The sequence below is a fragment of the Taudactylus pleione genome, unplaced genomic scaffold, assembly GCF_031769625.1.
Source record: "Taudactylus pleione unplaced genomic scaffold, aTauple2 ptg000783l, whole genome shotgun sequence".
Lineage (NCBI taxonomy): Eukaryota > Metazoa > Chordata > Amphibia > Anura > Myobatrachidae > Taudactylus > Taudactylus pleione.
The window spans coordinates 432,533-459,416 of NW_028285185.1; the positions used below are offsets into that span (position 1 = coordinate 432,533).

Genomic DNA, 26,884 nt, shown 5'->3' on the forward strand with positions numbered 1-26,884 from the left:
TCTGCGCGCCTCTCACACCCTAGTGAGACATGCTTTGTCAGGCTCATCCCAGGTTACAAGCCAAACCAAGAGATGTCAGATCTCCTCCCACTGAGCCAGTTCTATAAATATCATTGACTTGGTGATAAGGAGATCCTGTGTTCATAGAAAGCTGACCCCCCCCAGACGCCGGGATGGGTACACTTGGTACTCCTGGGGTTCTCCTGTGCTGGGCTGCTGTTCTCTATGTCTGTAGTAAGTATTATAAATGGATGGATGAGAGGAAAAGGTAGAGGGCCGGTGTATGAGGTGTAATGGGGTTGTCTTTATTTTGCCAAAGTTATTAAAATATTAACCTGTAAATATGTGTCATGCAGATACTACAGTAACTTTTTTGAGGCTGTAAATTCACTTTTTATACCAATCGTTCCAGAGATCTGCAAAACACTAAACTAATACAACCAAAACACCTATCTGTTATATATCCAGAACAACAGACTGCTATCTATCCAGAACACTACACTCATATAACCAAAACACTACACTATTATATCCAGAACAATACACTGCTATTGATCAAGAACACTACACTGTTATGTATCTAGAATACTACACTGTTATATATCCAGAACAGTACACATGTACAGTATGACTAGAACACTTCAATGTTATACTGTATATATCCAAAATACTACCCTACAATATCAAGAGCACTGCACTGCAATGACTGGAATACTACACTCCTATATCCAGAACACTATAATCCAGTAACTAGAACACTACACTGCAAAACCTAGAACACTATACTCCTATATCCAGAACACTACACTGCAATAAATAGAACACTACACTCCTGTATCCAGAACACTACACTGCAATAGCTATAACACTACTCTCCTATATCCAGAACACTACACTGCATTATTTTGAATACTACACTCCTATATACAGAATACTATACTGCAATAACAATAACACTACACTCCTATATCCAGAACAGTACATTGCAATAATTAGAACACTACGCTCCTATATTCAGAACGCAACACTGCAATAACTAGAACACTACACTCCTATCTCCAGAACACTACACTGCAATAACTAGAACACTACATTCCTATATCCAGTACACTACACTGCAATAACTAGAACACTACATTTCTGTATCCAGAACATTACACTGCAATAACTAGAAAATTACACTCATATATCCAGAACACTACACTGCAATAATTAGAACACTACGCTCCTATATTCAGAACACTTCACTGCAATAACTAGAACACTACATTCCTATATCCAGTACACTACACTGCAATAACTAGAACACTACTTTTCTGTATCCAGAACATTACACTGCAATAACTAGACAATTACACTCATATATCCAGAACACTACATTGCAATAACTAGAACACTGCACTCTTATATCCAGAACACTACACTGCAATAACTAGAACACTACACTCCTATATCCAGAACACTACACTGCAATAACTAGAACACTACACTGCAATAACTAGAACACTACATTCCTATATCCAGAACACTACACTACAATAACTAGAACACTGCACTCCTATATCCAGAACACTACAGCTCAGTAACCAGAACACTACACATTTTTAGCCAGAACACAACACTACCATCCATAAATACGAACATTACACTGTAATAAAGAACAATACACTATGATAACCGTAGCAAAATTCTGTTATAACAACTGATTGACGTATGCATATATATCTATCACACACAGAACACAATCCTACTTTCTGTACAGCCTTACTAGCACTGCGCTGCTCCTCAGCATTCAGTCATCTAGATTCCCTGTGTCCTTTCCTTCTCAGTTATGTATTCTGTTTAATTTGTAAGTAGTATAATTATTACCACAACCTAGGTGTATAATTACCGGTATCTGATTTCTGCATTAAATATCATTTGCAATTTTCCAGTCTTCATGTCTACATCTTTCTGTAAATCCTGCTGTATGTTAATGACACTAAACATGAACATCTCACTTTCCAGGCCATCTAGAAGGTCATTATTAAAAGATTCAAAACATTATTAAAAGGCCCAATACACATCACTATGGCACCCACTAATAACTTTAGCTTCGTACAAGTACATTCCACTAATGACTCTCCTTTGTCTTCCATATGTCAAATATACTTTTTAATATCTTACAGTAAACTATTTTCAAGTGAATATATATGATATTTTCATTTATATGTTTATGCATTTGTCCTCATTAAAAAGTATAAGGCTTATTTTGCACACAACTAACATTTAACCCAAAGCTTGTGCAGTTTAGTAAGAGCCTCGACCTCTGTCCATGGTGCTGAGAAGGAACTTGGGATGGGGCTAAAGAAACCTTCACATCTCACCTTCTGAGTGTAGTGGTACATAATACAGTATTGCCTCTCACTCAGTTTGTGAGAACTCCTGAGTCAGACTATAACACGACACCTATTATAGGTTTTTTTAAGGAGTTTCCCTGATACATTACAGGATGTGGTTCTTTGCTTTGGTCCTTGGATACTGGAGTTATAGGTAATGTGCTTTCCAACTGCGAGACTTGTAAGATAACAATGTTAAAAACTATGATGGGGGATTTTATGACATGATATAAGAGTTTATTTACCAGATTAATGTTCCAGACTAAGGGGTCCAAAGCCTTGGAGAGTGATAAAGTGGACAGAGGCAAAGTGCCAACCAATCAGCTCCTAACTGTCATTTTTCAAACACGGCCTGTAACGTGACAATTAGGAGCTGATTGGTTGGTACTTTATCTCCGTCGACTTTATACCTCTCTAACCCAATGTCCAATATGTGATAGCCTGCGAGTTGCAGAAGCCAGCGTAATTCCGGCGAATTAGTCCATAGCCTTAAGCGGCAATTTTTGGTTATATAGAAACATAGGGGTATATTTACTAAGGTGAGAGTTTTTAGAAGTGGAGATGTTGGCCATAGCAACCAATCAGAATCTACTTAACATTTAACTAGCACTTTCTAGAAGATAATAGCTAGAATCTGATTGGTTGCTACGGACAACATCTCCACTTCTGAAAACTCTATAACTTTAGTAAATTTACACTATAGAATTTGACGACAGCTAAGAACCACTTGTCCCATCTAGACTGCCATTACAATTATTGCTGCATTAGATCTATTGTCTAAATCACTGGCTATTGCATAAGCGTCTATGGGTACGTCATAGCAGTTAGAACGGCAGCCATGTGTGAGTGGCAGTTTTAGACGGCAGTTTTCTGGTGATTTATATAATATAACCAGGAGTATGTATTCCCATTGTTTAATGGCTTGAATATTCCTCTGTCTAAAAACGTGGTCCTATGTTTATAGCATAAAGATCCTATATTCTTGCTAAGCTTGTGCCAAAAAGTGGTCATCCAGCTTTTCTGCCCTGTACCATTGCATGCACCAGGCACAGAAGCAGTATACATTGGTTTACGTGTGCCTGATCTCCCGTCTAAAGTGACAGGAGATCGCGGGGCACTATTCAATGGATGCCCATTTTTGCACAAAAAGTGCCGTTTGGGCGCCCAAACAGGTCACTTTTTGCCCATTTTAGCTTGAACCCCCCTGGGGCTGCGAGCTGAAATGGTGCGCCAGAAGCTGATCACGCCCGACAGGAGCAACAATTGAATAGCTCCTGTCGGGCACGTAGGGGGCCGATACAAATGAATACCACCCTAAGCATGTACTACGAGCACTGTATAATTGCGAAATGTGTTACCTTTCAGTGTTAACTGCCTTACATGGCTTAAGTAACCAGATAACTGAGAGCGGCATCTTCCTCTCCACTTATTGCTTCTGGTTATTACAAATATGAGTAGTATATTAGAAGCGCTACTTATTGCTTTAAAATTAACTGGAATCAGTTTTCCTCACTGCAATATGTTTGACTCATGTATTGTAAATGTATCTGCCTCCAGCTATTTGAATGCTTGAACTATTACCCCATGCTTACAACTCAGAACATGTGTATGCTTTAAAACCTGTGGAGTATATATATATATATATATATATATATATAAATAACAGAACAAAGCACTAATCCATGGCACTCACCACAGCACCCCACTTTACTGCAAGTCCCTACTCTATTGCTCAGAATAGCTATCACATTAGTGTTTAACTCAGGATATGCTCTCAAGGTTTAAAGCCCACAGTTTATTATGTTTATTATTATTATTGTTAGTTATTATGGTGAGTGCAGAGCTCCTGTGATTTATATATATATATATATATATATATATATATACACAGACATCTGCGCAGAACATGTGTATGCTCCAAAATATTTGAATATATATATATATATATATATATATATATACATGGGAAAAGTCTTTCACTCCCAAAAATTACAAGCACCAGTGCCTGATACACTTACAGATAACCCTCAGAGCTTGTAAAAATTAAGAGCTCTGCATATCCAGTCTATATCACAAGCTCTGAGCACCAGATCATTATATATTTGTACAGTCGGGATGATGACGTTCGGCATTTAGACCGCCGGCATCCCGATTGAATCCCGTGAGGGAGTCTTTGTGTATGTAAATATTCTTGCTCCTATTTAGTATGGAAAACCTTGATAATGTGGGACATCTATTTTGGAAGCGTGTATAGTGGATATAAGTTTGTGCAGTTAGATACAGCTGATACAATTCTAGAAGTATAAGAGGACAAATACATTTTGCAACACATTTTTGAGGCTTACCAAAGAATTTTTCTATATCATACACATGAAGGAGAAGGAATGACCAATTAATTACATGTCCTGACTTGTCAATGTTCCCTGGCACCAAAACAGATGGTACATGCTCCCTTGGGCAAGGAAATAGTACATTCCTCCCTTGTATGCACTTGTGTAAATGGAGTTAGATGGAGATACAAACAGAAAGGGCGCTAGCTGTCACCATTCTCCTACACCAGTTTGATAGCAGCTTCATGTCACTACTCTGTGTAGTTGGGGACCCTGCTCCCTCCAAATTCTAATGGTGCATACACACGGTCAGATCTGTCAGATGAACGATTAACGATTGAACGATTTTACAAACGATTTGAACGATTTCAGACAGTATTAGAATGAATTAAATCGTCTAAATCTGACTGCAAACACACCAGATGTCAGGTATCGTTATCTGACATCAGATACGAACGATTGAACGATTTTTAAAATCATTATCGTCATACTTGCCGACTTTTTGGCTGCTCCTTCCGGAAGGGAGCAGCCAGATGGGCAGGAGGGGGAGGGGGCGTGGCCGGGACAAAGGGGACTGGCCGGGTGATAAGCATTTGTGGGCGTGGTGGGGTGGGGCCACACGATAGCGTCCTTTTGGCCCCACCCCCACTACACAATGCCGATAATACAGGCATTGTGAAGGAGGGGACAGGGCCAAAATGACGCGGTTCAGTGTGAATCGGGTCACCGGCCCCCTCTGCTGCGGGGGCTAAACTATTAATCGCGGGGGGATCAGGGGCTGTCAGGAGGCTTGCCTGCCTTTCCAGGGGGCCGGGAGCTACACCCGGCTTTCGGGAGGGTAGGCAAGCCTGGTTATCGCTCAGATCTGACACAAAATCTGACCGTGTGTATGCACCATAACTCTCAGCTTCTTGTTTCCAGCTTCTTCCATTCCCTTCTGTACTTCATGACACTATATACTGTCGCTATATACTCTGTGATGCTTGGAGGATCCTGCTCCATCCACTATATAACTCTCAGTCTGTGGCCTGGACTGAATTTCACCCCCTCCCCTTAGACTCTTTATATATGGTGAATGCAACTTCTTGATGACTTAAAATATATGTATAATTTACACTAGTGTATATATAACAGAGCAAGACCTGCTGAAGGCAGTCTTAGAACTCTGTGCAATCATATGGTGAATACTTGTTTTCTGTCTCCACAGATGCTGCTCCACAGAAGTTATGCCGGAACCCAAGCTACACACTCACAGGTCCTTCTGGTATGTTATGTTATCACTAGAAAAAATATTATGTATATTGTTGTACCTGTGGCTGAATTTATGTTTTATATAATTTCTATTATGTACACCATTGTGCGTCATTTATATGCCACGTTCACAGCACCGACAAACTGAATGTAACATTACCAGGGTGAATTAAGGGGCGGAAATACTGCAGTCACAAATGGCACAGCTGTTACTTACTGCCGACATGCCTTGCTGAACACGTTATTATTCCATGCTCAGTAGGAGACATCATGTGATGTCATGTATTGAAGTCTTTAGATCAGGATAGGCCTATCATGGGTCTCTGCTACCTATCTGCATCAGTACTAACATTCTGAGCAACATGAATATAATAGTAGTAGTTCTCTAAAAAAATATAATACACTGAATTTACAGCATACTTGCCTACCCTCCCGATTTGGTCGGGAGCCTCCCGAAAATCGGGTGCCGCTCCCGACCTCCCGGGAAGGCAGGCAATCCTCCCGGCTGCCAGCGACCCCTCCTATCCCCCCGTACTTACATGTAAAGCCCCCGCAGCGGGGGAAGGCGGTGACGCGATTCACGTGGAATCGCGTCATTTTGGCCCCGCCCCCTGCTTCACACTGCCTGTAATATCGGCAGTGTGTAGTGGGGGCGGGTCCAAAATGACGTGATTGCGTGGCTCCACCCCCCGCCCCGCCCGCAAACTCTCATCCACTGGCCGCCCCCGCCCCCGTTTGTTGGCCACGCCCCCCAGTCATGCCGATCTGGCTGCTTCCTCCTGGAAGGGGCAGCCAGATTGTCGGCAAGTATGATTTACTGTTGCACGAGAAAGGGAGACCCTTTGTGATGCTTTATTAAATAATAGTATACATTTTTTTTTAAATAAAAATATATCCTGCTGGAGAAGTAATTGCAGTGGAGAAGGCTTTGAGGAATCACGGATGAGTAGGGAGTAAAGGCCTGTGATATACGGACCTATAACTGTATGATACATATAAGGTGATGTATCAAGGAATGTACAGAGGGGAGAAGTGGGCAAACATATCATTTGCAAAAAAAAATAGATATACAGTGTCCCTAAGCGAGATATGCAGATATTCACCAATGTTTATTGACAATACAAATACTTTAAGAATCACAGATCCGTGTCTTAACACGGGGATGGGGAATCTCCTGCCTGGGGGCCATATAAGGCCCTCAGAATCATTTGGTCTGGCCCTCTGAGCTTTTTTCTGCTAGTCTCGTCTGCCTAGCAGGGTGCCTAAAATGGCACCCTACAGCCAGAATCTATGCAGCAGTGCTGCCTGGAGCATCCTTAGGACGCTTCAGACGGTCACACAACTGCCCTTACAGCTCCCCGGAGCATCCTCAGGATGCTCCGGGCATTGCTGTAATTACCAGCAATTGTGGCCCCACCCCTGTGTGATGTCACATGGAGGGGGCGTGGCCTGAAGGCCCGCAAATAATGTTATATATATCAAAATGGCCCTCGGCAGAAAAAAGATTCCCCACCCCTGTCTTAACAGGTAATCTAAGCAAGTAGGTCCCAGTGCACAAAAATCTCATATGTACTATATTATACATTTGTAATGATAGACCCCTGCGAGCACATACACCACTTTCTAATAATAAAAAGGAGATGTATCAAATCTTCAACTGGGTTCACACTACGCGATGTGTGTACCCAGAGACGGAACAGTTCGATGTAACAGTATACAGTATATCGCACACTACATGATCTGGTGTGCGGCAGCGCGATAATATATTGTTATACGCTGCATGTAGCAGCATGGCGTCATTCATTGCATCGTCTCATTTGCAGCGCGGAACAGCAGATGGGCCGATGCGATGAACGACCATCGTGAAGGACAGATCGGGCATACACACTGCACGGTCCGTGCGATATATATCAAATAGTGTGTACCCAGCTTTAGAGAGAGATACAGGGGAGATGTTGTCCATAGCAACCATCCAGCTTCAAACTGCCATTTTATAGACTGTGCCAGGTAAATGACAGATAGAAGCTGATTGGTTGCGTTGAGCAACTTTTCCACTGAACCTCTCTCCAAGGCTTCATACTGCTCATCTCCCCCATTAGTCTGTTTCTAAAAGACAAGGGCCCTGATTCAGAGCCGGACGCTCTGACCAGAGTGCTCGCTCTGAATCAGGGCCCACCTCCATTAATATGGAGCGTCCTCCTGGACGCTCGTATAGCTGTGGGTCACCACCCACAGCATATACGAGCGTGCAAAATGATGGTCGCGATGGTCTTGACCATCGCGACCATCGGAACTGCGAGTAAAAGCCTGCGGTTGGGTTTTTCAACCGCAAGGCCAGGAGTGATTTTGGCTCTATCAGAGCCAAAATCACTCCCACTGACATCACTAGTGATGTCAGTGGGGCCGGCTTCAGACGGTAGGCATTCCCTTGGGAACGCCTCCGTCTGGCAGGCACGCCCCCGGCACGCCCACCAAAGGGGGCGTGCTGTCAGTCACCATCGACAGCACGCCCCCTTTGATGAGACACTCCGAGCGAAGGAAAGTCCTTCGCTCGTCGGGTCTCGCGCATGCGCACGACGGAGCTCCCTCCGTCGTGCGCATGCGCAGTGGGGACCATCGACCCACTTGCAAGCGGACAGCCGCTCGCGAGTGGGTCTGAATGACCCCCAAGGTACCAGGTTATTTTGCTTTGGGTCACCAACAAAATACTATTTTCTATGGTCTGAGAATCCTTCACTGGAAGGTCTGACTGCCCTTGATACTCTCCCTGAAAATCATCCCAGTTACATATCCTCTATATAACCAAACCCCTGGCAGCTTTTGAAATTGTGCCACTGTGTGGGCCAGTCTCTTCTTGGCATTCCGGTTCTTAATTGGCATAGGTGTGGCCCGTACCAGCTGGCAGTCTTTCAGCTTCTGCAAGACTTCCAGCAGAGTGGGAGTATCAAGATGAAACTTGATGGAGGCTTTTTCCGCAAATGGTTCTACGACAGGACCAAGAAACCTAATGAGAAGTATCGCACAAGGGAGTCTAAAGATTTCTTAATTTGGTAAAGTCATGACATTTTATTATTAATAATCCACATTATGTTTTACAATCCAACACAATTGCACATTTTGTTGGTAACATTTAGATCATTTTAAAAACAATATTTATGGGGGGTTATGTAATAGGTTCCGATTTTCCGGAGCTGTCTGTTTTACTGAGAGATTGTGGCTAAATTTAAAGAGGCAATCAGTTATACTGTAGGGGGTAAATTTACTAAAGTGAGAATTGTTAGAAGTGAGTTTTAGAAGTGATGTTACCCATAGCAACCAATCAGATTCTACTTAACATTTGACTAGCACCTTCTAGAAGATAATAGCTAGAATCTGATTGGTTGCTATGGGCAACATCACTTTTATTACATAACCCTCCATGGGTTATATAAAGCGTTTTGTATGCCCTCCCATCTTAAAATACTTATCACCACTTTGGACCTTCATTGTCAGCAGAGGTTTGAAAATGGGATGGAGACTTTGGTGCTGTAGAGAGAGGCAAAGGGTCAGGGGTGTATCTATAATGGGTGCAGTGTGTGCAGGGCACACGGGCCCCTGGGACGAGGGGGGCCCCGCACTGCACACCCTGCACCCATATTATTTTAAACTCACCTGTCAAAGGTCCAGCGTCGCGTGTCAGCGCTGCTCAGAACACCAGCAAATGGCCGCCGCGGCCATTTTTCCGGTGTTCTGCACATGTGCAGTAGACTCCGGTCACACTCTAGTGCCCGGAGTCTACTATTGCTCCGGGGAGAGAGGAGGGGGCCCCGCACGGGGAGTGCACACAGGCCCCCTCCTCTCTTAAGATGCCCCCTGCAAAGAGTTGTACATTGGGGGAGCGTCTGACAAAAGCAGTGAGCAGACTATCACAAAGGAAGGTCGCACAACCCACTAAGACAAGAACTTTGGTTGTGATGCCTTAAAATGTTTGGACTGCCGACATTTTTCTATGATGTAGAATTATTGTTTTCCTTTCTTAAATTACAAAAAGGGTGTATAAATAAATATCTATATTATATATCACTTCCTATGGCTTGATACATCTCCCCTCATGTATGGCCAAACACACTGTGACATAACAGCTGATTGTGGTCAATTAGCCATGGTCATGCATACCCGGATGATATGGTGGCCGACATATTGTATCCACGATACACATCAGAACGATGTAATGAAGGGAGGAACGATCCCTAGTTTCATCCTTCATTACCTTGCATGGAGCCGCATGTGATATCTCCCGGTGGTCTGTACAGGGCGGCTGACCGGAAGATATCACTAATGACCGCGGCAGCGTGCACATTGGCTATACACACTGAACGATCCGGGCGATTTGTCGTTCCAATTCAGCCGGAAACTACATATTGGGGCAATACCGCTCCAATGTGTACCCAGCCTAAGGCAAAAGGCAGAGCTGAACAGGGTATATTCACTAAAGGTCAATTTTAATCGATTTTGATTGATTAAAATCAATGTTGTGTTACTGGGGCTAAATCACACATTTACTAACAGACAATTTTTTTTTAATTATTTGTAGATGTGTGATTGAGGGGTCTATTTGCTAAGCCCTAGATGGAGATAAGTTGCCAGCCAACCAGCTCCTAACTGTCATTTTTCAAAAACAGCCTGTGACATGGCAGTTAGGAGCTGATTGGCTGGTACCTTATCTCTGTTCACTTTATCTCCTTCCAAGGCTTAGTAAATAGACCCCTTAGCCCCAGAAACACAAGATCGATGTTGACTGATTTTGATCGATTTTAAACTGATCACAATCGATTTAAATCGACTTTTAGTAAATATACCACAAATATTACAAAAACATGTTTCTTTAGTGTGTAATTGATCTAAAGAAACTTAAAGGGTGTTATCTGCAAAATATGTAGTTTAGATCTTTTGTGTAACATTAAATCTGATTAAACTTGCAATGCATCTTACTACAGAAAGTCCAACATGACGGCAGGATTCACAGCTGCAGGTCCTGTTCCACCCGTTTCTTGTTGTGTTCTCTTTGCTGAAGTCCCAGAGGCTGCAGAGTACCTGCAGCAGTGTTTTTTCCCCAGGGTTTTGCAAGCACCTTCATCATATGTGGTGGATGAGGTGTGTGAGCAAAGAAACCACATTACAAGCCACAATGAGCCCTGTGAAAAAAGTTGCCCTGGGTAGCCCCCGGGCTTCTGGCTGGGAGTAGTGTTAATGTAGCCTTAGGCCTCTTTAAGTTTATTTCAGGTTTAGTGCGCCCTTCTTTAAATGTTAATTTTTTTGCTTTGTTGTTTCTCCATTCTTTTGCAGACCCCATGGGGCAGTATCCTCCATGTGATGGAACACCTGGCTACTACCAAATTTCAAGTCTCTCTTCTGGTAAGTGTTCTGCAAATCTCACGGGTGGAGAGACTCACATAGATGTGTTCTCAGACACCTAACGTTTTTACGCTATATATGGCGCCAGATGCTTGGCGCATACCAACAGACTTGTAGCGTGCTGGGGATTTATTTGTATTTGCACTTTTCTTGCAATGGCGACAATGTAAATTTGCACAATGCTGCTTGGCGGGATGTATGGCACAGCTCACTCATATTGGTCCCCGGTCTCTTAGCATCTTTTTTTGGATAACTATAGCCCGCAGATCCACTAGGGGTGTACAGGGTATGCGTACCTCAACCTTTTATCGCATAAGCAGTTTAATAAAGAAGCAAACTAAGTAAAATATTGAGCAAAAAATAAGTATGCCGAGGCATTTTTCATAGCGCGCTAAACGGGGCTATTCGGTGCGGTTTGAGGATAAGTGTACATAACTACATCAATAACTTCCTTCTCTGACCCATACGCTCAGTTAAGGAGGTCAGACCTCACTCGGGAACTGCTAACTTCAGCGCCCACTATGAGGCCTCAGGCTGTGTATGGTACATTCCCATTAGTCAAGTAGGGACATTTAAAGGGGTACCAGAGTTATTGTGCAATGTATATTTAACTATGTTGCATCCTTTATATAAAAAAAAAAGACCATTAGAAATCTCTGGTGTTTGCAAGTCCAAAAAATGAAAAGATGGAACAGGAGATAAGGTGGGTGAATAATTGGGCAGAAACAGTGATTTCTTCTTTCAGTATCACACCCTTTCTCTTGGTTGTTGCAGGTCAGGGTGGATCTTCTGGGGGCACCTTTGGATCTGCGAGTGGAGGTAGCAGCTCCCATTCCATATTAAGCGGCAGTCAGCATTCTAACACTGTGATCCATGGAGGTAGCATGTCAAGTGGCGGCGGCGGTGGTGGCGGAAGTTGGGGAGCTGCCGGTGGAGGAAGCCAATTTGGCCAAAGCATTTCTTCTGGATCAGCCGGTGGAGGCGGAGCTGGTGGCAGTTCATCTCAGCAAAACTCCATGTTTGGAGCAGTGAATTTTGTCCCTCCACGTTTAGGAGGTGGAATAAGCGGAGGTTCCTTTGGCCAAGGCAGTTCATCATCTTCTGGATCAGCTGGTGGAGGTTCATTTGGAGGATCTGCAGGTGGAGGTGGTGGCTCATCTCATCAAAACTCTGTCATTCATGAAACGATAATTATCCCTGGTCATGGTGGAGGAGCTAGTGGAGGCTCTTTTGGTCACAGCAGTTCGTTTTCTGGGTCATCAAGTGGAAGTTCATTAGTTGCAAGCGGCGGTTCATTTTCTGGATCAGCAGGTGGAGGTGGAGGTTCATTTTCTGGATCAGCAGGTGGAGGTGGAGGTTCATTTTCTGGATCAGCAGGTGGAGGTGGAGGTTCATTTTCTGGATCAGCAGGTGGAGGAGGAGGTTCATTTTCAGGATCATCAGGTGGTAGGGGAGGTTCCTTCTCAGGATCATCAGGTGGTAGCGGAGGCTCATTCTCAGGATCAGCAGGTGGAGGAACTGGTTCGTTTCAGCAGATCCATACTGGAGGTGGAGGTGGAAGCTCTTTTGGCAGTGGCTCTGCCTTTGGAGTCGGTTCATCAAACTCAGTTAGGCTACCAGGTAATATAGAACATGTATTCCTCCTTTGCATATTCCCCATTTAAAAATATATTTTAAAATAGATTTTACAAAAGAATCATTGCTAGGCTTGGATTAGTCCTTTACCACATTTTGCAAAAAAAAAGTTTAAATTTGATATATCAATCAGACATTTAACTCATCAGACCAACTCCTCTTGCTAGGGGTGATAACATATTAAAAATAAGTTGAACCTTGTAAAAAAAATAATATTTTTTTACTGTGCTACTTTTTAAGAAAATAATAAAAATCCTGTAACATGAACAGAAGTACCAGATAAAAGAAAAATATAGTAGAAGAATTTAATAATAATAATAAAAAAAAACTCTGTATACTTTCATTCAGTTGTTAAGGGTTTCTTTCTTTGCTTTGGCCACTGAAAGTTATTCTAGTGATTGAGCCTTTTAATGAGTAAAACTGATAATGTTCTCTAAAAAAGCATAAGATTAGCACTGATGCCGCAACACCAAATAAATTGTGCTGACATTAATTTGGAGATTGTCATTATGTATAAGTGCTTCTAGTTTAGCTAATTGTTCCACTGTAATGAACTAAAATGCCTTATATTGTTTATTTGACTAATTACAGGGGGAATAAATCCAAAGGATGTACCAGTGTCCAAAGGATGTAAGAAAACTGCAAATGGAGGATGTAAGAATACTTTTTTTATTAATTATTATTATTATTATTATTATTATTATTATTATTATTATTATTATTATTATTTAATCCATTCTGCTATTGCATAATACTATGGGGTGCAGGAGGTTATTCAAAAGGAATTCAAGTACTATTAAACAGAAAGATGTAACTACAAGGAGGTCAACAGAAAGAGCCTCATTAACTTGCAGAGGTTCTTAAGTACCAGAAGTGTTTGTGTGGCCACTAAAGACTTTAGACCTTCGGTGGTTGCAGAAGTGTCTCCTTAAGGCTGAATGTTGTTATAATTAAGAAGCACTGGCCTAACAAATGTAATTTGATGCTATAGGCCTCATTTTAATTTCATTATTAATGTTAGTAAAAAAAAACATGTCTGATCTGCTGTTTGCTGGTGGTCTAAGGCTGGGTACACATCAGGCAATATATTGGATGACGTAATGTTCAGACGCGGATATGTCGTCCATATCGCTCAGTGTGTACCCTCAATCGCGCATTCAGGTGTTTCGTTGTCCTATCTGATGTACTGCACGTCAGATGGGACGACATCGCTGAGGACGGCATGCAGGTAAATGCGAGATGGAAGGGAATATCACGTGGTAGTACATGGCTGCCCAATATATCCTTCCATAGGGCGTCGGGTTGGCTGGGATACGTGACTTTCTGATGTGTACCTGGCCTAAGGCTCAGTGTAGGCTTCCCAATCTGTTTACATGCGGTAAACACGAAAAGGGAACAAACAGCGCTATCGCATCCTAACAGAAACACCAAAGGGTATTATTTTTTATTGTGGCTTTTCAATCTGCGACACACACCACCAGTTTTACTCTGCAGCGGTGAATTGGGTAAAAACTAGGGATGTGCAGACTCGGATTAGTTCAGATTTTCCCACCAAATTCGGATTTGAATGAAAGATGATGCTTGTCCATGAAAGATGACGTTTTGCCTGAGACCTGATTTTTGGCAGGAAAAATTAAAATTTGGCGGGAAAATCCGAACGAATCCGAGCCTGCACATCCCTAGGAAAAACCCAACTTGCAAGCAATGTGTGGAGTTTTCAAAACTTCTAAATCGCATGAGGTTTAGGACAAACTGCCTGTTAAAAGCGGATGGAAAACACCCGCTTTTACCCGTACATTTTTTTTTAAAAGTCCAATGCTGAGCAACATTAGGTGGGTATTCTAGGTGGCCCGGACAGACAATAATGCCCCTATAAAAAAAAAAAAATTTGACCATGTGGGGAAATAAAATTTACAGCCATAATAAATACCTGACATCTTCATCCTGCCTTGATCCTATGTAATCAGGGGGTCATTCAGACCCGCTGGCTCGCGAAGGTCGCTCGCAAGCGTGTCGATGTTGGGCGAATGCGCACCACGGAGGGAGCTCCGTCATGCGCATGCGCGAGACCCGGCGAGCGACGAGAAATACGTCGCTCGGGGTCTCGCACCAAAGGGGGCGTGCTGTCGATGGTGAGTGACAGCACGCCCCCTTTGGTGGGCGTGCCGGGGGCGTGGCTGTCAGACGGAGGCGTTCCCATGGGAACGCCTACCGTCTGGGTCCAGCCCCACTGACATCACTAGTGATGTCAGTGGGAGTGATTTTGGCTCTGATAGAGCCAAAATCACTCCAGGGCTTGCGGTCACCGAGACCCTACTGCAGGGTCTCATCGCAAGCCCGATGGTCGCGATGGTCTTGACCATCGCGACCATCATCATGGATGCTCGCATAAGCTGTGGTTGGTAACCCACAGCTATGCGGGCGTCCAAGAGGCCGCTCCATTTTTAGGGAGGAGGGCACTGATTCAGAGCGTCCGGCTCTGAATCAGGCCCTCAGTTAGGAAAATAAAAAACTAATAAATTGGGAATGACACAAAGTGAAATAAGTTCATTTGTTTGGGATCTCCAACAAAACCAGCCCAATGCAGAGCACCACTATACTAACTATACAAATTTAAGGGTGGGCATAGTTATTATTTTTTTACTTATTTTTTGTTTTATTTTCTGACGGGTAAGTTAGCTGAAACAATATGCTGCTCTGACACGTTTTACAGACATTTAGCGAATCGCAGCTTAGTAAATCTCACACTTTATACTCTTACCATGTTATAAAAAAAAATCAGGACGTATAATGTGGCCCTTTTTAAAAATGGTGGTTTTTCCTTTAGTTAATCTTGCAAAGAAAAAAACCAAACCTCCCAGTGAATAGCAGTTTAGTTAATGATGTATAAACACGGTGAGATTAAAAGGACGTTTTAAACATTATCGTTTATCGTTTAAATCGTCCTTTTTTTTTTTGCCTCCTCCAACGACCAAACGATCAACGATGCACGGGCACGGATGGTCGATATCGATCAGGTTAGCCTGTTTACTATAGGGACCCTCAATCATTGGTCGAGGGTCGTTGTAGTAATTGGGGGCATTATAGTAGTTGGGGGAATGGTGCATGCGCTTGATGCTCGAGAACGATCATCCAGCACATGTAGGACGATCAGACAACGATATCTGTTCATTGTCTGATTTGACCGTGTGTACGGTCCATAAGTCATCCTTTAGTGTTTTTATAAGGAAAGACGTCCTGTCTATGCATTACCTTCTCCATGAGATTTACAATAGAAGATAAAAACAATGTTGCTAAATAAGCTAATTGTTGTATGTAGGCTGTGCTTAATGTGTAGATAATAATAAATAAAACGTCAACATTTTTAACATTAAAAATGATCTTTAGATGACGTGTTGGGTTTGCATACCTCTGCTCTCCAGCCTGGTATCTAAATGTTTCATTTAGAATTATTCTGATATGTGTTTCATGAAGATGCATTTATGCCAAATTCATACATTAATCACGGGGACATTCATTAGTTCTTCAGGAGAATGGTAGACCTGGTACAAGCAATATATTAATAACCTGAGCCCTGTAACAATTGCCTATCATCTGTATGGAGTGCATTATTAATTTGCAGACCTGAGATAATGTGTTACATCTGTTTAATTGGATGGTGCTAATGCACTTATTCTGAACTTCTCTTGAACTATTGCAGGCAGTCCTGTTTCAATCATTGTAATGTTATCTTTACAGCTGGTCAAGTATCCAACATTGGGGGAACAGATGGTGGGTTTGCCCAGATCCCCCAAGGGCAAGGCCAAGGATCGATACATGGAGGTGGTGCTGGCGGAGGAGCAGGGGGTGGTGGAGGAGCTGGTGGTGGCTTCTCCCAGATCCACCAATCCCAAAATCTAGGTGGTGGCAGTGGATCCTCAGGTGAGTGACAGTAAGGAGGGCTACATAGTTTCCACATCTGACAACTACAGTATATCAGTTACTAGTCTTCTATATTTTCTTAATTCATTCTATTCTCAATTGTCACCAATATTTCTACTCCCTAAAGCAAAATAACTATTCTATTATTTCAAATACAGTTACTTTTTTTTTTAGTTAACTTCAACAGAAAATGGTAGACATTGTATGACACTTGTTATGACGCACCACATGTACAATGCTATAGTTTTCAGCCAAGCTATTTATTGCAGATCTGTTTGCCTATGTAGAATAGCTTTATTTTTGTAAAATCAGTATATATGTATTGAATGACAGCATGTCCTGCGTCCAAATGACCTCTTAATATAAGGAGACTACAACTGTATTCATCCCCCCCCTCACTCTCACCCCCGACACACACGCACACAAATGGCCTGGATTATAACAGGGACAATAGTCTTCTCATCCCATCTGAGACATATATGGAGAATGTAAGATGTTTTGGAGAGATTGTTGCTCAACATATTGCAAATTGTGACTACTGGAAATAAACAGTTGGTGTTTTTCTTAAATGGTTTATGTGTCTCCCTATACAGGTTCTTCACAACAAATCGCTCATTCTGGGTGATAGAAGTTTGATGGAGCATGATGCTAATACGTGAAGTGGTAAGTTATACCTCTTTTCCACCACCAAAAACCCGGGTCCTGGGTTTTGAGACATGGTTCCAACCCAGGTCAGATACAGTTTACACAACACCATCGATCTGGGTTAGTTTCAGGTCAGCCCCATTCACACTGAACCTCGGTCTGCCCTGCTAAACTTGTGAGGTCATAAAAAGTGGGAGGTGATTGCTCCACAACCACCAATCAGCTCATTTTAGGCATAATCCAGGTCGGATAACCCGGGATGCGCCGTCTACACTTTACCATTACCCAGGTCCATCTTGGGTCCTACCCTGGTAGCTACCTAGGTTGGATTGCCAGGTCACTTGACCCGGGTTATTTTTCAGGGACCCTTTTACACTAAGCTGCGACCTGGGTAGACCCAGCAAAAACCCAGGTTTTTGCTCTGGTGTAAAAGGGATATTAATGTGTGCTCTACTGTACAGAAGAAAGGGGGCTATCAGGAGCAGTTACAGGAGGAGTAAGTACACCCCTATAGTCAATGGCAGAGGGCAAAGCGATTTGGATGTATGGACACGGTTTCATATGAGTCCTTAATTTTATTGCACCAGTAATACAGAATCCTCACATCACAACTAGTGTGCTCCTCAGAGACCCTCCTCCATCCACTTTCTCCTAGCATATGGCTTACTACTTACTGCCATTCCCCTTGTCCCATCGTAACACTGCCCCTTTAGCATAAAGACCAATCCTCACTACCTCAATAATACAAGGGGCGGATCACTGCCACTCATGAGATCAGCGCACATCTCCTCAAACGCTATGTGGCACTGAGAACATTCATAGGTCCAGATTTATCAACGAGAGATATGCTTGTTATCACTCATTACTAATCTTAAATGGTGCTCCAGTCAATCAACTCCTGTCATTTTTCAAACACATGGCAGTTAGGGGCTGATTGGTTGGAGCAACATTTAAGATTAGTAATGAGTGATACAAGAATATCACTCATTGATAAATCTGGGCCATTTGTATCCCCCATTGGCTATCCTTGGTATGTAGTCACAATTTCAACACTGACATAATGCCGACAACTAGAAGGTCGACACATTTTATAATTAGGGTTAGGGTAAGCTTTAGGGTTAAGTTTTAGCATAAAATATCATTGTCGACAATCTGTCAACATTCACATTGTCGACATTACATCAGTGTCAACATGTTAAATGTCAACATACTGGACATGTTGACATCAACACCATTTTGATGCTGGCAATCTCAATGTCCACATTACATACCACACCCTATCTTTGCCTACTTCAAAACAGGGGTCACGCAGATGAGCAGGAGATGAACAGTGACATGAAAAACTCTAAAAGGTGCCTACACACACAGTGATATTTTACACGATTTCCACGAATCGTGACAACAAATCGTGTAAAATATGCCCAAATCGTGAGTTTCTACTCATGATGCCGATGCGCGTCCCCCGCTTGTCGTACATCGCATCTTCAGATCTGCCAAGCTGTAGGGCAGATTTACCAATTTGGGACACAATGCACTGGATGCACAATAGATCTTGAGTCAGATTGGACATCTTTTACTCCAAATTGTGACCACGACTGCCAGGGAGCTGCCGGTATGCAGTCGGGAAGCCAGTGGACCTAATCCCGACAGCTGGCTTCCCGACTGCTTAATCCCAGCGAGGGTTAAATGACAGGTGTCTAAATCTAGACGCCTGTCATGTTCCCAACGCCAGGAGACCGGCGCCCGGCATTCCGATCGAAGTGATGCCGGGTGCCGAGCGCGGACAGCCGCGGGGGGAGGTTAGGTTAGGGGCTCCCGGGGGGGACTTGGGGTTAGGCACCCCCCCCCCGGGGGACTTAGGTTTAGGCGGTGGGGAAGGGAGGGTTAGGTTTAGGCACTGGGTGGGAAGGTTAGGGTTAGGCACCCCTAAGGGAGGGTAAGGGTTAGGGGGTAGAATAGGTTAGCTAATACTTACCTTGGGACGATCGGGATTTTCATCCTTGTCGAGCTGCCGCTGCTGGGATTTGAACCGCCGGCCAGGGGTCCGGCGGTAAATCATACCGATTCCGAGCTGCCTGGGGAGAGTTCAGGGGAAATCGTGCCTCAGGTCGGATCGTGAGCACATCGCTATGTGTGTAGGTACCTTAAGACGACGTGAAAACTGCAAAACGCACAGCAATTGCTGCATCCATAGATGAAGCCATATAGATCAGTCATTACAGTATGTCCGATATGAAATGACTAAATCGAGAAGTTCTTCTACAATATGAAAGACAGATAGAGAGACCTAGAATACTAAGGACACAGAACCTGGCCTCGTCCCTCCCAGAAAACGGGTCCATATGCCCCCGTTTCCGTAAAAGCTGGCCAGGAATGCCTCCACTTTGCCCCCCAAATACTGCAGCCTGTCAGTCAGGCTGCAGCTGGGAGACACAGATGGAGGACTGCATGTGCGCAGTACACGCCCCCTGTGTATGCGCAGTCCTCCAACAATCAGAAATGTGCGCTCACCATCGGGTTGAATTAGGCCCTATATCATATAGGTCATGCCACAATCTGGAAACTAAGTGAAGAAAGCCATTATTACAGGGAGGGAAATCTCCTACACAATTACAGAGTCGGGACACAAGAGTGATATGACCAGGCCTATGAAATCTCTGCCACGTCATAGAATACGGAAGGACCAAACTAACGGTCTCTACGCCAGAGGCCATAATCGGATGGCAATGTGTAGTAAGAGTCTCCTTTATTTCACAGGAAAATATTCGTCAACCTTCTGTCAACGTGAAAAGTTTGAAAAGGTCAAAACTGAATAAATTGTAAATATTTATTTTTGTACAAATTTTCCCTGGATCCAGTCAATATAAGGTATTTTCAGTGAGCGGTGTACAGATGGATTCCTGGACAAATCTCCTCGCTTGTTATAGGATGGAAGTTGTTGTCCGACTTTTTGTAGCTCACCGAACGAGAGCTATTTGTGCCAAACAGTGTGTACTTTTTGTATCTTTGTAAAAAATAAAGCTTTTGTCTAAATATTGATATGTGCAATAAAACTTGTAGAAAATGTGTCATGAAATATGGTCTCATTGTATGAATTGTACACTTGCTTCTGTTTTGAGTGTAGCACATTATCTTACAGAGATTCTAAAATTAGGATGTTAGTAACTACAGAGGCAAGGGGTGGGCCAGTGTTCACACAACAGGGACATACTAACACAAAAGTTAGCTGGTAGACAATATATGACGGATCGGAGCAACCATCGTATAGTGGGGTTGGGTACGGGATCCCGGCGGTCGGGCTCTAACCCTCCCCCTAACCCACTTTTCCTGCAGCCTAACCCTAATATTTACCATCAGGAGGTCGGCGGCCAGGATTCTTGCGGCGGAATCCTAACTGCCAGTATTCTGAGCGCCGGCTTCCCGACCGCCAGGATAGTAACTACATCCTGTATAGTAAGCCTGATTCAGAGATGTAAGCATGCAGTCGAGCGATTATCATCTGACTGCGCCAAAATGGGGGCGTGACCTAATTACCATAGGCTACACCCCCTGTATGACTTTATATGGGGGCGTGTCCGTATGGCACGCCTCCCGTTAACGTCAGGCTGGGGGCAAGTCCAGCACTACGTCAGTAGCTGGGCTGCCCCCAGCCCTCTTACTGAACTGAATGTACGGTGGCGGTGCCCAACCTCCCGACCGCCCGCGGGAAACTTCGGCCTGCGGGTGGAACAGCGGGGCAATGCCCTGAAAAATGGGACTGTCTTGCTGAAATCGGAAATGGTTGGATGGGGTGCGCCCTCTATGGGGTGGCACCCCTGTTCGAACTGGTCGAACGTGCCTCAAGCTGGCCCTGCATCTCTGAATCAGGCCCAGTATGTACCCTGAAAACTACCCAATTCATCGTATAATGAATTGGGTGGTCGCATCTTCCCATCGGACAATGCAGCAGTTACATTAGATATGTAATAGTTATACCACTCTTGGGGGTGCAGAAGTGCCTGAGTGTGCATTGTGACGCACAAGGCTGAAGGGCGAGTGTGTTCAACCACCCGTGTCAGTATATCAGAACGTGACCACACACCCAGGAGTGGTATATCTATTGTGGTGAGAGGGGTGGTTTCTCACCTGAATTGCTCACATTCTGGTGGTATCAGCTCCGTCCAAGGGAGAGGAAAACAAGACCAGCACATTCTGCACATATGGAACTCCGGGTTTTCCAGGTCGCCCAGAGCCAGCAGCACAGGAAGGGTTTTAAACTCTCATACACCTGATGCTCTTTGCCCTGATGCTGTCTAGCGGCCAGGTAGTAGGATTGTGTTTGTAGAACCAGGGAAAGGGCTATGCTGGGAGAGCATGGCTGATTGTGGCTGCAAGCCACTGTTGACTACTAAGCACAAGGAGTGCTGGGAACTTTTATGTTTGTTTGCTTATTTTCTGTTATGTGCCTGTGTGTGTCCAGGCCGATGCTCATGTATGCTAAAGTGCAGTGTTTGCTGCCATTAAAGACACTGCTTTACCGAGTACCTGCCTGTCTGGAGTCCTCATTTCTACACCCTGTGTTACACTATCTTATATTATGACCCCTATTGTGACAAAATAGTACTATGTGGAGATGATGTAGGGAGACACAAACACAGAACGGGAGATAAATATAGTTCAGAATAGGCTGTTTCATTTGAATAATTTTTAACAAATAAACATTTAACTGGATAACAATGTAAGAAAACAGCTGAACATTTAGAAGAGGCTTTTTAAACAGATGAACACTAATGACTACTGTCACTGAGTGATTCATTTTGGAAATAATATGTGTTCTACAGTGAATTGAGCTGGCAGGAAGTGCTCAATGCTGCTTCAGGGCTGACATGTCTACTGACTGTTTGCTGTGCTGGATTCTGAAGTGGCCGCTCAGGTAAGTCCTGTTCAAGTTCTTTGGTGAGGACTAATGTCAGGTCCTTTGATATACAGTAAGAAGTCATCTTGACGTTTATTTAAATTTTTCTGTCAGAAATGTGTATTTCAGGCAGTGAGTCAGTGATGTGTTTTCCTGTCAGTGAGGCAGTGATGTGCTGCTTTTTTGTGAGCAGTGTCTCTGTGAGAGATGTTATTGTTTCCAATTGTGGAGCGATACAGCTGTGGCTTTGTAATAAGATTCAGACAACCATAGGAGGTAGATCAGGCATGAAGTGTGCAGTCGTTGGGAAATAATGCATGGTCAAAGTCATCTAGTTTGTCCAATCATGTTGGTTTTACCTCTCTCAATAAACCACACCATTTTATAAATGATATATTGCACAGTCATACAGCGGATTGTGTAGTGTGTATCGTGATGCAAAATATTGATACATTGCAGTGCCTGGTTGTCGAGGTGTTTACCGCATCGCTATATAGGAGATAATTTGTACTCTACTATAAATTGAAAGAACTATTAGCAGTGCTCCTGAATTCTGGCACCATATAAGGCTGCCTGCAGAGTAGTGATGGCCATTGATGACTACCATTGATGGTTGAGCCACCAATGGCTGGGTGGTGCGCATGCTCAGACCCACAACGTTTGGAATGTTCCAGAATTGGTGGTCCGCCATAGACGTAAAAAAAAAAAAAACACTTAGGCAATAGACCATTGATGGTTGCAAAACCAGCGATGGTCGATGACCATCCCTAATGCAGATGCTTTTTCATATAGGTATCTTGTACTATCCATCATGATTTACCAATTTTCCTAATAAACTCAAAAATTATACGAACAGATCTACCAGATTCTAAACAAAAGCCTCAAAATGATATTATATACAGGTATTTAGCTGGTGCACTCCCTGTACTGTACATTAGGTAGATATTAGAAGTCACTGTAGAGTTTGGTGACCCTATATAGGCATGAGGCTCGCTCCTTATATCTGTACATTTATGGTAGGGAGTGTTATACCCTATAATAAACATGTTTTTCAATGAACGTTGAAGCACTTCCTGTTTGTTGAGAAATTATTTCCACTTATTTATTGTAAATATCAATATTTAACTTGGGAACTGCTGCCTATATAACAGGTTGTGTTTAATAAAGACCTGTGACGGAAAGTATTAAACACAGGCATATAGGTTAGAGTAGTGGTTCCCAATCCTCAAGTACTCCCAACACATCTGTGGAAGTAGGAGGGATAGTTACTTACCAAGCAAAATAGATTAACTCACCTTTGCATGATTAAAGGGAAGAGCAAGGGATGCCAATGCTCGGGATCCTGGCGGTCAAAATCCCGATGCCAGCATCCCGACAGGGTTAGGATACCGACACCTGTTGGTCTGTAACCTAACCCTCCCTCCCCGATGCCTAACCCTAACCCTCCCCCTGCTACTTACCTTCAGGATGCTTGTGTCGATATTCTAAATGCCGGCATCCCCTTGGTCGGGATACTGAACGTATGCTGATTAAAGATGTCCTCAAAACATGACCTGTTGGTGGTGCTTGAGGACTGGCGTTTAGAACCTACGGGTTACACGAATGTTTCACAAACTTAGGGCCTGATTCAGAGCCGCTCGTAAGCGGCCGCTCGTTCGCTCTGAGCGATGTTCGCACAACTGCGCATGCGTATGGGTCGTAATGCGCCAACCAGTCACTGCGGTCGGAAATCGTGCACTCGCAAAACAGCGAGGGGCTGCTAATTTGATTGACAGAATGTACAGTTTGTGGGTGGTAACAGGGGAAGGTGCTTGAAAACGGGGGAGTGGAGATCCGAACGCAGGCGTGCCTAATGGTCAAAAGGGCGTTTAATGGGAGTGCATAATTAGTAAAGGAGCGTCATCGACCACGTCACTTGGTTGTCTTTTAGCCTGAACTGCTCGCAGTGATTGCGGTAGGATAAACCTACCACAAGCACTGCGAGCAGTTCAGATGCCTTTCGATGTACCCGATTAATCAAATAAATACCGGAGATGACGTGTGATGCGAACGGCAAAGGGGCGTCTTTACAAAATAGCGAGCGCATTTTTCGTTGGCTCGCTCAGACATAGAGGCATCATCAAACCGCAAAGAGCGAGCGCTCAATTTAAATAAACAGCCCCTTTTTTGGAACGACCGTCCGCAAATAGCGTCCGGGTCTGAATCAGGCCCTTAGTCCTCATGGGACCCTAACATTGTTTTTTTTCAAGGTGTCCTCAGGAATAATTAGTATCCCCTGTAGTTCTATTGTGTCAGTCAATTATCACACCTGTGCTTTAGCTACTGCAGATGCACTATTATGGCTCCATGAGGTGGCGGTTTTAGAACCACAAGATTAGAGCAATGCAGTCACTGTATCAGGCTGTGACTGAGTGAGTGGCACTCAAAAGTTTAACAGCAGTGACAGGCAGGAAAGCCATTCAGCAGCTCATGCTTACAACAGTGCAGACCCTAATCACTTGGGGCCTGTATGACCTCCTGCCATGGATTAGGAAAGATCTACAGTAACTAGATTTATGCACAGTGAACCATGTATATCAGCTGACTGGACCCATACAAGCAGTCTAAAGGGAACAGTTATGAAGAGAGAAGCGATCAACTATATGGGGTCTATGTACTAAGCCATGAAAAGCGAGAACGTTGACAGTGATAAAGTACTAACTAATCAGCTCCTAACTGTCACTTTACAGGCTGTGTTAAAAAAAAATAAGTTAGAATCTGATTGGTTGATACTTTATCGCTCTCCAAGACTTAGTACATAGCCCCTATAGGGACAGAATGGGGGAATAAGCAAAGTGCAGAGGAGTGAGGGAAACGGGGGAAGAGGAAACCAGTGATCCAGCAACTGGGAGATAGAGGAAGGTGATTGTTGACTGCAGCATCTTAACACTGGGGAAGCCGATAAAAGGGGGAACTATTAGAGAAACCAGGATAACAATACAGGGACATGAGTTAACAACTGAAAGATCCTAGTGGGGAATAAGAAAGAGGCTGAGCATGACAGAGAAACTGATTAATAAGGGGGGTGTCGTTGAGGCAACTCTTACAGGACAAGGGGTTTAGAGGTCTCTGGCAACAGAGTAAGGGGCAGAATTATCATGCTCCACTTTTTTTCACCACTAGAATATATCATCTATATAATAAGCAAGAAAGTGTGTGTGTGTCTGTGTTTCCTTTATGCACGGCCAGAGTTTTGGACCTAGTTCCACCCAATTTGACATGGTGGTGTAGTTTGACCAGGATTAGGTTTTTGCCTAGGTTTGAACTTCATCAGGGCCACACACTGTCACACAATCCCTAAAAATGGGGACACTCATACATTACACAGGGTCCAGGGCTGGCTCGCAAAAACCTGTGTGAAAGCTTCAAAAGTATCCTTTCAACCTCACAGCTTGAGCAAGTGTCACTTTTTGACTCATTCAAGTTCATATTAAATCCAGAGTTAGTCCTTTTTTAAAGTTAATCATATATATTAGTCCGACCTCTGTGTTTGCATGCAAGGGCCCAACTAGAACTTTGTGGGCCACATAGCAAGATCTTAAAAGGCCCAACCACAGGTAAAAAAAAAAAAAACACCTACATTTGCCCCCACACAGAGCCCATTCAGGTTATGCCTCACAGTAGTACCCATTATACACATTATGCCCCCCCCCCACCACAACTCGCCTCCCCGTGTTCCTTCAGCATCCCCTCGCCTCCCACTGTGTGCCATCAGCAGCCAGCAGGTGTGTACTTGGTGCCGGGCCCCCAGCTAATTACAGTGGCACACTGTCAGGCAGCGGCACCGGAGCAATTTGAATCTGGCACCGATTGCGAGCCAATCAGAGCACACAGACCAGCAGCCAATCAAGAGCCACCACTGCCGATTGGCTGCCGGTCCGCAAGCTCCGATTGCCTTGCGACCGGCGGCACTGTCTCTCAATGTCTGCCAGCAGGTGCGCCAGCTGTAATCAGCTGTCGGGCTGGCACCAAATCAACACCCGGGCCCCCCTCTGCAGCCCCATGTGTGCATGACTAGGTGCAGGTGGAGCGGGCACCATAGCAGCTGCACCCCTTGCACCCACGGTAGCTACGCCAATGTTTGCATGCATGTTAGAAAACAGTGGGGTCCTTTTCAGGGTCAATGGAATGGAGTTATAGGCGAGGACAATCTAAACAAATAAAGGCTGCAGGTGCACTTCAGGGTCCAGTCTTCAACCCGGGCAATGCCGGGTATCCCAGCTAGTTTCTAATCACAGCATGAGAAACAATTTGTCTAGGCAATTTATCAAGATCCCTTGTTGGTACAGTAGCTTATGTGCTATCATTTTAGTGACAGGTTTGGATCCGGCATTCCTAATACGTATACATGGTCATCACAAACACACGAAGAACATACAAACGGCACAGAGATAGGC

The 26,884-nt window shown here is 43.9% G+C and overlaps 1 protein-coding gene across 1 annotated transcript; it reads left to right on the forward strand.

Annotated features, from left to right (window-relative positions):
• Nucleotides 1-148: 148 nt before the first annotated feature.
• LOC148475048 (uncharacterized) lies at nucleotides 149-21,245 on the forward strand. Its single transcript, XM_088457759.1, has 8 exons — nucleotides 149-234; nucleotides 5,916-5,972; nucleotides 11,285-11,353; nucleotides 12,128-12,973; nucleotides 13,580-13,642; nucleotides 16,727-16,909; nucleotides 17,503-17,572; nucleotides 20,312-21,245. Exons 1-7 carry the CDS (start codon nucleotides 174-176, stop codon nucleotides 17,532-17,534), a joined length of 1,311 nt encoding a protein of 436 aa, XP_088313885.1. The 5' UTR covers nucleotides 149-173; the 3' UTR covers nucleotides 17,535-17,572; nucleotides 20,312-21,245.
• The last annotated feature ends 5,639 nt before the right edge of the window (nucleotides 21,246-26,884 follow it).

Excerpts from the sequence above, each read along its gene's own strand:
- LOC148475048 (XM_088457759.1), top strand. The coding sequence starts at position 174 with ATGGGTACACTTGGTACTCCTGGGGTTCTCCTGTGCTGGGCTGCTGTT. Across the intron at positions 235-5,915 it reads TGCTGTTCTCTATGTCTGTA|ATGCTGCTCCACAGAAGTTA; the intron begins GTAAGTATTATA and ends CTGTCTCCACAG. Across the intron at positions 13,643-16,726 it reads GAAAACTGCAAATGGAGGAT|CTGGTCAAGTATCCAACATT; the intron begins GTAAGAATACTT and ends TTATCTTTACAG.